This window comes from Quercus suber, unplaced genomic scaffold (genome assembly GCF_002906115.3).
Source record: "Quercus suber isolate HL8 unplaced genomic scaffold, Cork oak 2.0 scaffold_10, whole genome shotgun sequence".
NCBI lineage: Eukaryota > Viridiplantae > Streptophyta > Magnoliopsida > Fagales > Fagaceae > Quercus > Quercus suber.
Window position 1 is genome coordinate 505,066 of NW_027069476.1, and position 12,015 is coordinate 517,080.

General features: G+C 33.3%; 2 protein-coding genes across 2 annotated transcripts; both read right to left on the minus strand.

Annotated features, from left to right (window-relative positions):
• Positions 1 to 1,926: 1,926 nt before the first annotated feature.
• On the minus strand, positions 1,927 to 7,485 carry LOC136069250 (nuclear pore complex protein NUP35-like). The gene is made up of 4 exons (XM_065777556.1): positions 7,306 to 7,485; positions 5,849 to 6,451; positions 3,592 to 3,703; positions 1,927 to 2,475 (listed from the first exon to the last, which is right to left on the minus strand). Exons 2-4 carry the CDS (start codon positions 6,418 to 6,420, stop codon positions 2,167 to 2,169), a joined length of 993 nt encoding a protein of 330 aa, XP_065633628.1. The 5' UTR covers positions 6,421 to 6,451; positions 7,306 to 7,485; the 3' UTR covers positions 1,927 to 2,166.
• A 2,650-nt stretch (positions 7,486 to 10,135) lies between these two features.
• LOC112010410 (uncharacterized) lies at positions 10,136 to 11,707 on the minus strand. The gene is made up of 3 exons (XM_024042751.2): positions 11,524 to 11,707; positions 10,757 to 10,819; positions 10,136 to 10,648 (listed from the first exon to the last, which is right to left on the minus strand). The coding sequence occupies exons 1-3, from the start codon at positions 11,602 to 11,604 to the stop codon at positions 10,475 to 10,477; spliced, it is 318 nt and encodes a 105-aa protein (XP_023898519.1). The 5' UTR covers positions 11,605 to 11,707; the 3' UTR covers positions 10,136 to 10,474.
• Between the last annotated feature and the right edge of the window lie 308 nt (positions 11,708 to 12,015).

Sequence of the window (12,015 nt, forward strand, 5' to 3'; positions counted from 1 at the left end):
TTATTTTAAAATATAGGTCTAATAGAAATATTGTTATAAAATTAATCTATTTCGTTCCCTCTATATTACTCTCAAACAAGATTACTTAAATTTCATTCATTTCCATTCCTTTATTTTAAAATATCCAATCAAGTTTACTTAATTCCAACCCCAGTCTACAATTACAAAGGTTAGACCCTTTTGTAGTTGTACTCTGATTATGTAATATATTATAAACTCGATTTAAAACACTAGTATTACTATTTTCGTATGTGTTCTAATAAGTATTTCTGTTTACTCAAAAAAAAATTATTTAATTTCATTCCATTATTTTTCATTCATTTCCCTTGATTAAATACATTTCATTCTATTCCTTTTCTTTCCTTTCCCTTATGATCATTGTATTTCATTCTCTTATGAACTCCCAAACGAAGGCTTCGAGTTGCAATGAATAATTTATCAATATAACCATCAAAATTCTTCCATTTCCCCAATCATATTTATTATTCAAATTTTTGTTAGATAAAAGACATTTATTTATATAAATCGTGTCATTTCAAGTTATTTGTGAGTTAAGTTAACATAGAATTGACTCATTATTTAAACATATTAAAGTGTGTCAACTCATTAGACACAAACTCATGTACACTAAGGTTACGTTTGGATTCTGTTGAAAAACCCAGTGCGTCTGTGTCTGGCGTTTTTCTTTTTTTTTTTTTTTTTTTTTTTTTTTTTTTTGGCACGCGTTTGAGAGACAAACCTCATTGTTACGGCTATTGTTCATGAACAGTAACCGCAATGTTTGACTTTTTCCATCTTTTTCAGCACATCAGTGGGTCCCATACACTGTTCACGGGACTCACAAACATCACTTTTCAGCAACTTTTTCATTAAAAATGAGTCTTACAGTACTATTCACACATTTAAAAATTATTTTACTATAGTGTTTTTCAATTTTCAGTTATATTCAAACGGACTCTAAATGCTAACCTACAAAAAATTGTCGTGTCCATGTGTGTCTTCTGATTAACCACACCAACCAGCTACAGTGGCGTAGTCAGGATTTAATTTCCAATGAGCAAAATGTACAAGTTACAACTAACATGGCTTTAGTCACATGTAAAAGCTCTTATACCAATTTGTTGTGAAAGCGTAAGCTTGAGACAATACCAAAGCTTGATTGCGAGAAAGGGCCTGAGCAATCATTCTTACATAGATGGAGTGTAACATGGTCTATTATTGTCAAACTCACATTGTCGTCTCAAGTTGTCTTTTATGCATTTCCCTCCCAATATACATTATTGGGTGCATAAACTAGACAAATTGATCGTTAAGACAATATTTCTTGCAGCTTCAGGGATGCTTTTCTTTTTCTTTTTCTTTTTCTCTTTTATCTTTTTCTTCATTGGGAAAGAATAAAAGCAACCAAAATTACATCTAATATATTTCATGAAATCCCAAGAAGGAAAGCCATCCAAAGGCATCCTTCAAGGCAGCCACGAGGCAAGAGAAAAACAAAAATAGACCAGGAGTTCAGTGCAAGATCCTGAACACCTATTGGAAGGATATACAAGTATGTGTGTGTCCGTGCACGCGCGCATGTAGAGGGGGAGAGAGAGAGAGAGAGAGATGATTCAATGTGTGAAAATCACTACCCTGACAAACATCATGCTTATCGAGCCAGTATGATGGATTTGAGTTTTGGGCTGCATTTAGCATTTAAAACCATGATGTATTTGAACTTTCGAACAACTTAATCCAAATGAAATACTTTATAATTTATATCGAATAACATGTTACACTTTGAATATTTCATATTTACATTATTAATGTTTTAATCCACCATGAATTTTATGGATTAGAAAATTTCTACTTTTAAGTCCTAGTCAGGCCATTTAAACTAAACATGGAAATGCTTATTAAAACACAACAAAAAACAACTAAACATGGAAATTCAAATTCTTCTCTTTAAATACTTTCATAAATGAACTATTCAGGGTGAATGGTACTTTCAGTCTTGTACAATTTCAATAAAGAAAAAATCAAGCATTTCCCACCAGGAGAAAAATAGCAAAAGAAAAACCTGATTCAAGCTTACAAGTGCTGAAACTCTCATTTGTATAGTAAATTGCCTTGGAAGTAGCATATTGGCTTATAACCTAGATAGCATAAAACCAGTTGACCAGCCTAAACTCCAAACATCAGATCCATGATTTTAGACACCAAAGATTTTGTTGGGGAAGCAATGGCACCTCCTGACTGCCGAGTATTGGTACTGCCATTTTGAAGATAATAGGGGCGAGAGGGGGCTTTCAATGTGTTCAGTTCTGAGGATTTTGTGGACGGTTGAGGAGGTAAAGTCATGAATCCCTGATTGTTGACCCTTTCACTCAAAGCCTGGCGTTGCATTGGATCCAATGGCTTAACACCTACAATTAGTACCCCATTGATTTGCATGCCATTCTTGCTGAGAGCCTTCTGAGCATCAAATCGATTCTGCACCAACAAAAAGGCAACCAAATCAGTAACACTTTTCCAAACTCCAAACCTGAGGAGAGGGAGGGGGTCGGGGGAGGCCAGAAACAAGAGTGGATATTATAACCCCTACAGCAGATTAGAAAGCATTACTGAACCACAAGACCAACAAAAGGGCAAGATCATTGTTAGAGATGACATCATATATAAACTTTGCTTGGACCACTTTGGAAGGCAAATTTTGCTTGTGTTACCAATAAAGTACTTCAAAATTCTAATCAAAAACTACACAAGGTTGTCCATATCATGTTTCACATATTATAATACCTCAAGTGCAACAGATGTCCTCAAGCCAATATCAGAAGTTATATATAGATATGTAATTTCATCTTGATAGTGTACGTACACTATAGATGTAATTAAGACTTTTTTTATGTAAAAAACACGGACACAATTTTCCTAATTAACTACATGAATAAGATTATTGACTTCATGTATTTACAAGAATTGTTTTTCATACAGTGACATGACCAGTTAAGAAATAGTTTATATGCAAATCATGAATCTACGAAACCATGTTTTATCATCACATCAACATAACATACATGATCCTGCTTAAGATTGCATGCCATTGAGTGCTAGATCAGGTCAAGAGTTTCTATTTTCTACCTTAGAGTTAAGAGCATATAAAATGGACGGATCAATATTATACACTTGTCGCACGTGCAACTGGAGCATCCAGCCAACAAGAAGCCAGCTTTGAACACAACAAGAATGGATAGCAGTTTTTCCACATTTAGCAAATCAAAGCAAAGGAAAAGTTTACAACAGGTGACACCTTTGTAAGGTTAGGGTCAACAGAAAACAATTACTAAAATTAGTTATGCTCAGCCAGCCATTTTATAATTATTACTCCTCATCAAAATTTATTATTATTATTATTTCTATCACCTTCTGAGTTATTTTATTTTCCCATTTGTCATAAAATTCTTATTACGAAACTTGAAAAATGTGCTTTTCACTTGACAAAGTGATAGTAACATCAAAGGCCCAACGAAAAGGCAGAAAGAAGAGATTGTTGATGTCATATGAAAGAAAACCAAATTTATCAAACTTGAAACAACAGTTAAAGAGAACCTGGTATAGAATGTGCATCCAGTTAGCTTCTCTTGGACCTGGAACATGTTTCAAAATCACACCACACTTTTCAAACTCCCTCAAAACTAAGTTTGTATCAGATGGGGAAAACCTGGAAGTAAAAAAGAACAGTATTATAGGCCAACAATGTAATTAGTGTTTATATAAGACTAATAAAAAATAAATAAATGTTTATATGAGCACATTTTATATAATTAAAGAATTGATAACTAAGGAAATATCACAAACATTGCTTTAAAGGGCTTAGGCCTCAAGTACGACGCTCAGATGCAGACCTAGAAGCTTCAAACAGTAGAACTTCACATTTGAGAGACGGAAAACAACCTTAAGGCATGCTCAAACTTGAGTCTCTTGTCTATCATGTAGAAACAAAGTAGAAGCCTTAAAGATGCTTCAATTCTCCCATATAACCAGCTATAAATTAATATATATCAATATTGCCTAGATGACTTATTCATTTTGTTCTTGTCAATTTCTACTGAACCCCTGGCGTCTCCCTCAATATAGTCTACTGTGCCTACTTGCTTTAACTTAAAATCCAATCTATTTTCAGTACCAGCTTATGTATAACTTTTTAAAGCCTCACTTTTTCTAGGTGCCTTTGGACTTTTATCCAACTTATTTTTTAGTAACATAAGCCAATGCAATGAGTTCATCAAAACACACACTAAAGGGTCAATTCCAATCCAATTTTCATTGATCAACATCCAATTAATAATGTTATATCCTTTTTTTTTCTTTTCTAGCCTTATTTTGTTACCACACCTACTTCTTCTCATTCTCTTCCCTCATTCATTACAGTTTTCTCTTTGGATCTACCATGATTAAAATTCCAAGAACCCCTATGGCCTATTCCCCTAAGCCACTCTATTCAACTTCAAGCTACATAATATAAATCCCCCTGTGCTTGATTTTCTTTTACTTCATCCTTAACTTCATAGAGTTTGGATCCTTTATCTCAATTCCATTTTAAATATAATTAACACCATGACTTTAAGGTGAGGGATTTTAACAAAGTCTATAGCTGGAACCAGCTCTAAGAACATAAATATAATTGCATAGCTATTTCATTTAAAGATGCTCTCTACAAATTTCTGCAACTTTATAGGCATACCAATAACTAGCTTGTAGGAATTGTGAAAATATTAGAGAATCAGGACAAAATTCAACCAGAGACCAATCAACAACATTTTTAGTATTATAAATCATTGAATCAAATCAAGTGGGCGATTTAGTCTGTTGTATTTGATAAAAAAGTAACTCATGTTTTGTTTTCAACAAATCCACGACGGAAGTGTTCATTTTCCCACTGGACAACCAGTAACATTAAAGTCCTTGTTCTTTTATATTGTTAAACATAAAGGAAGTACAAAGCAAATGTACCAAACAAGAATACTATAAGATCACTATATTATCACTTCATATCATTGTAGTTATTACTTTAAGGCAAAAACACAATTTTTGTCCTTACATTTTGGGATCACTATCAATTTGGTACTTGTCAATTTGGTCCTTGTTATTTTCTACTTGCAATCAATTTCCGTTAGTGAGCTGATGGTAGGGACCAAATTGACTGCAAGATGAAAATAACAGGAACCAAATTGACTGCTACCAAACAATGACGCCAAAATGGTATTTTCGCTTACTTTAACCATGAGAATGATGTGTTGTAAGACCCAATGAGCTAAATATGTGTTTTTAACTCTTGAAGAGATAAATTGTAAAGCTATTGAGCTCTAGCTCAGACAGCACCCTCCTCCTCCTATAATAAAGGGTGAAGTGGAAGCTTGTGGGTTGCGTGTGTAAACTTACCAATAAAAGATGAATTATACAAAAGGTTTAGCATACAAAAATGTGTTCCATAGATTAATGGAAATTTCATGTAATGGTGCTCTGTTAAAAATATATATGGACTAGTAACCAATCTGTATGGTTCTTTTTTAAGACAGAAATTGTATGTAACCCATATAACTAAAAAGTATTTCTAGCATGTCAGACTCAAATATAAAATTATTTTCAAGGCCCCAACTCCATCAACCTTTTAATTATTGAGGCAACCAGCGTAAATTATGTTGTTGGCTACAATGACAATTTGTAGACTATCTTTCTGGAAAGCATCATTTTCTAAAGATTTGGCTTGATATGAAATGTTTGCAGAGCTTTGAATAACATAAAAGATGCAAAGAGATTAAAAGTAACAGACAGGTATGAAACAAAAGAAAGGATAAAACAATACCCATAGACAGTAACCCATTCTTCCTCATTGAGGTCACCTGTGGGCAAGCAATTCCTCTGTACCTCCGGTCTTGCAACTTCCCTTGGGGGTGGAAGTGTGATCAAAGCACCAGGCTGAACCACACCCTCAACAGGCGAACTCTTACCTTTATCTTCTTGCTCACTGCCACTCTTTGCAGGTGACCACCAATTCAAACCCGCTGAACCCTGTTGGTTTTGCTGTGCGCCCATCAGGGCATAAGAAGTGCTTGCCTCTGATTTGTTTTTCCCTGGAGTTGAGATGTCCCGACCAGAACTCTGGACAGGAGTTCTAGGGTCTGATTTGGCTTCTGGAGATAACGGGTAATCTGGAATCCCAGATTCAGGAGAAAAATCTGACCGGTCTTCCAATGTGAAAACAGGAGGAGGTGGAAGATCCGACCCTGCAAAATTCTCACGCCACAGAGCAGACACAGCTGCTGCCTGACCTGGACTTGAAAACTTCCCTCTCCGGGCAGAAACTGGAGATGCCAAATCCTGAAAAAACAACGACTGCCTCCCAGATCTGGGAGTTCTCTGTACTGTGGTGCTCATCTTACAGTATTTTTAGAATGAAATGCAGCCTCTGCAAACCAGCACAAAACTAATTACCCCTCCATTTAGTTTCTATGAAAATAACAAGTAGACCAACTTAAAGGTTCTAGTCTCAAGTTAGAGTATGGTCATTCCACAGGGCACAGTACAACCCAAAAAACCAAAACAAAAAATCCATTTATTCCTGAGCTCACAAATGAATACTACTTCATTCAATGATTTAAATTAGCATTCCTTTTCATTTCTTTCTCAGCAACGTACAACAACAACAACAACCAAGCTTGAGTCTCGAAATTTTGGGGTCAGCTATAGATCCTCAATAGATTATTTAGGGTCAGCCATTTATATTTCTCAGCAACACAATATATAATCAACTGAACAAGGACTACACGCTTTTTTTTTTTTTTTAAAAAGGTGAAGAAGCAGTAAAGTTAATCCAGCTTAGGAAGCTAAAATTCATTCAGTATTCAAATCAACCAAAAACCCTAAGCAGCAATTTACATAAAATCTAATCATCCAAATTACAAGTTACATACATTTTTCCTAATTCTCTCAGCAACCACAGCAAAAAAAATACAAACCAATCACACAAATAAATAAACAAACCTTCAAAGCAATCCCCTATCGTTTGGTTTGCGAGAAAAAGAAGAAGAAAAGCAAGAGAACCATCTAGAACCTACGAACTATTGAGTACCTAAGTTAACACTCTCACAGCTTTTTTTCTCCAAAACCAATTTCTTCACTAAGCTAAACAGTGGAACTTCAGAAAACTCAAAAATCGTGACCCAACAAAATCAAAACTCAATTTTCTCTTCTTTTCCTTCGTTTTTTCTCTGCAACCAAACAAAAACTATAGATAGATAGATAGATAGATAGAGAGCGTACCTGGCGAGGGAGAGATTAGGGTTTTTTCTTTCTTTCTTTTTTTGCTGAGCTAATTTTCCCTCCCAAAAGTTATAGAAGCAGAGCTCAGCTCAGAGCTTGTAGTTGTAATACCAAATGGAACCAAAAACAAAAACGATGTGTTTTTTAAAAAATGAAAGAAAAGAACTTTTTTGATTTTGAAACCCTAAAACCTATTTCCAAATTCAAATTTGATCTTGGAAAGAGTTTTGGCTGAAATGACCAAAACACCCTCTTCCTACTCTGTTTTGGTCAGCTGCTTTGCCATCACTTACTCACGCACGCTACTTTGCCTTTACAATTATAAAGATACAATTAAAAGTTTTTACTTTCAATAATAAAATTACCAATACCTTTCAAAAAAAAAAAAAAATTACCAATAAACTTACACCTAAAAATCACAAGAACTTAAGACTAAAGTACCATGAGAGAAAGCAAATTACTATGAGGCGCCTTAACAAAAACTAATTAGAAATAAGATCATGTTAAGGTGTATCGAATGACACTTGTTAAGGTAGAATTTAATAATGTAGTCGAGCTACTTTTATAGGGAGTCTAACTGCTTTCAACCTTAAACTCTTTACTATTTTTCAATGTAGGTTTAATCCTTCTTAACGAGTGGCTTAAACACCTCTTGAACAATATTACTAGAAACTTACTAGGAATGAAATTGTTATACCAAACAGGCTTGATTTAATAAGTCAAATTGTAGCCTTAATTTATAACAACACCTTAAAAAGAGAAAATTGTTAAAGCACTTGCACATATGCAACCTTACTGTTCATAGGTTGTAAAAATATATATATTATTTCAATGTGGTTGTATGAAGAGAAAAAGTGAGTGGAGGAAAGAAAGAGAGAATAATACTTTTTATTATTTTATTAGGTAGTTTATATTATTTTATTGGGTTATATGTAAAAATAAAAACTAGATATAGGGTGAGTTGTAAAATAAGTTAGTAAAATAGATAAATAGTGTTTGAGGATGTAAAATAGTTTTTTTTTTTTTTTTTTTTTTTTTTTTTTATTGTATACCTAAAAAAATTTGCCACCTATGAATAGTAAAGTTGCATATATGCATAAGTTGTAAAAAAAAATATATATATATATATATATTTAGTCTTGGGGTTATGTATGAAGAGAAAAAAATAATGGGAGGAAAGAGAAAGATAAGAATACTTTTCATTATTTTATTGGGTTGTATGTAAAATGAGTGGGTAAAATAGATAAAGTCATGTTTAAGGATGCAAAATAAGTTTTTTTTTTTTTTTGCATCATCGAATGCTGGTGGGTGAGGTTATTTGGGTATTAGGGGTATTATAGTCATTTGGATGTAAAATGAACTGCCATATTTTTTTTTTTTTGCATCATCGAATGCTAATGGTCGTAGGGGTATTATAGTCATTTGGGTGAGGTCTACGACAATCTGGTAATTTTTGGAAGAATCAAAGTGTATATGTCAAATTGGAGGGGGCTAAGTGTAATTATGAATCTACATGAGGCCAAAAGTGTAATTATAAAAAATGTGCTGGCAAGACTGTAAATATGTGACATTAATGACAATATGCAAGCAAAATTGTAAATATATGAAACCTTAAGCTTTAAAGAGTAATTTCATTAAAAATGTGGTAAAATTGTAAATATGTGAAGTTGTAGGGGCCTAATGAGTAATTTTGTGAAAGTATGAGGATAAAATTTTGAAAATGTGAAAATTGTAGGTCTAAAGTGAAATTTTGTGAAATAATGAGAGTAAAATTTTTAATATGTAATGTGTAATTTCATGAAAGAATGTGGATAAATTTTTAATTATGTTAAATTATGAGTCTAAATTGTAATTTTGTGATAATATGTGGGCAAGATATTAAATATGTGAAGTTGTGGGCTAAAGTATAATATAGTAAAGTTTCATGACCTCATGGACCTATTAGTTAATGAAATATTTTCAAAAGTTTTTTATAAGAAAATATAAAAGCAAATTCTTTTTTTTTTTACAGTTTTTATATTTTCCATAAAAATGATATCAAAACTTTCTTAAAATGTGTTATTATTAAATGCCCTAAAGACACCTGATAACTGGACCTTTATAAGTTTATATATTATCTTACTTTGTTTTATGGGGAAGTCAAAAAATTAAAAATAAAAGAAGAACAAGGCAAAGTTGGATTTATTGACATTTGATTTTTTTTTTTTTTTTTTTTTTTGGGTGCATCATTACCGTTGAAAGGCAAAGTTGGATTTATTGACATTTGATTTTTTTTTTTTTTTTTTTTTTTGGGTGCATCATTACCGTTGGTGCTGCTTGTTCCTACTTTCGAGGTAATTTAGCGTTGGATAACATGCAAAAAACAGGCTTGCAATAAAAAGCCATTAAAAAAATTAATTGTTTTTTCTTTTCAAAAGTTTCTAAAATTGTTTTATAAACAAGTTTCTTTGGGGATCCGTTAACTTTTCCGAAGTTTATATACTATAGAGCACTAAATTAACATAAACTAGTATGCTTGCTATTAACTATTAAGTGATCGTATTTGCAAGAATACTGACCCTCTTGAGCCATAATATATTTAACATGCGGTAAGGGATTGTTGCTTTTAGTTGATGTGTGAGTAAGATGTGCTCTTATTGGACCCTGACGGATTCAAAGGGTCTTGCCTTCACAAAATCCAAGCACGTCACTTAGTATCTTTTTAGGGACAGTTTATTTAGTTAAAACTAAAAGACTTTTGTTAAAGGTAATATAGATAAAGTTAAAAATTAGTTGAAATAGTACAGTGAAGCACATGAATAATATCAAAAAGTAGAATGGAACACATGAATAGTAACAAAAATAAGCTAAATAGTAAAAAAAAAAATATATTTTTCATAGAAGGCCAAAACGCAACCTAAAAAAAAAAAAAAAAGTATTTGGTTGCAGCACCTTTATATCAGTATTCATTGCCCGGGGATATCCAAGCTCCCTTAGAGGTCCGGTTTATTCATTGGTAAGGTGCCCAACGTAGATCTCCTAGAAAAATTCTCACACCCCACAAAGATACAGTTTTATTGCAAATTATAACCACTTCATCTCACAATAATATGATTATAATTTATACATAAGAATTATGACAACTAGAGACCACATATTACTACAAGACCATCTCATCAATAAGATGGTTTCAAAATGGAGCTGAGAGGGGCTCCTTAAGACTCGTTGGATCTGGGGATTCTACAATGGCAGTAGTGCACAAGCATTGGCAAGGTCTTTCAATAATGTCACCCTTCTCAACAGGCTCGTGAATTTCTTTTTCCTCCTTTTCTCGCTCTTGATCCTTTATTTGAGGGCTTAGTATCTGCATAGAATTTTTAGAAGCAGCATGTTAGTATGGTCAGAAAATTAGAATTCTTATTGTAAAGTAGTTTATTCAAATTTCAGATATGTATGTTATTGAAGCACATGCCTCATTGAATATAGTTGACGCTTCATTTGGTTCCATCTTTTGAACAACATCTGCAGCCACTTCCTGCGTCAGAAAATGTTAAGACTTAAAAAAGACTAGCGTGAAAACAAGATGATTGTTTGATGAAACAAATAATCTTAAGAATTTTCTAGCGTATATTCTCATTTTTCTCACTTGTGCCATTAGGTTTTCTAATGCAATAAAGCCATGGATAGATGTGACTTTTTTCCCCTCTTAGCTTATAATTAGGTCGAGGGATGTAGACTCTGACTAATTATTTTGTAATTCACTCTTGCATAGTGGTAAATCTCACTAATTAAATTTAAGGTAAGGCTTCTCTCTTGTGGACATGAGCCTAAAACAGGACACGAGACTGACACGTGTTCATTTTAAGACACTTGTCAATAGCATGCCCCTTTCAATGCTCAAAACTACTGGAGAGAAGCTACACGTTTAAATTTATGGTAGGATTTACCATTCATGTAAAATGAGAGAACATCACTCTTGAAATATTGAATAATTTTCATAGACTTCTTCCCACCATTTGATCAATGGTTATCTTTTAGACTAAGGTAATGAAGTCATTAAGCTCAACTTAAAACAAATCATCTTCCTATAAGTATGAAGTGAATAAAGCAGCATTCCAAATGAGAATTACTCATGCAATCAATTGCTAAGGTAATGCATATAACTACCCTTTCTAAGCATAAAAAACTAAGATGCAATAAATGGTTCAATAACAAATGAGAGAAAGTAAGGTTATTTACCCTGGCACGGTTAAGTTGTCCTTCATTCAGGGTCTTAGGCTCTGTTTCAATGGAGCAACAGTTGTTAGCCATGTAGAGCATAGAAGTCGAAATCTCTTGAGCACGCAAAATATATAGCAATTGCTGCCCATAACAACCAAAAATGGTAATAAGTCACTGCCTTCATTCATAGACGAGTCTTGTCTATAGCTAAAAAATGTCAATCATACTTTATTAGACTCACGGATTCACTTGATTTTGATTGTATAAATTTGAGGTTACAGAGCAAAGAAAACTCTCCCTCTCATTCACATCCCGTGCCTCTCTCGTGTACAAATTTCATTGTCACTTCTAACTTTAAATTCTTGATGCACATAGACATATCTTCACGGGGTCAGCTATCATCCCTAGTCTTTCAATTGGTTGCTCAATCTTTTTCAAGGTTGAAATTGCATTTGTATGATATAATTTGGTCCCGTGCGCAGGATTATTGGTTGAAATTAGCTGTGAATT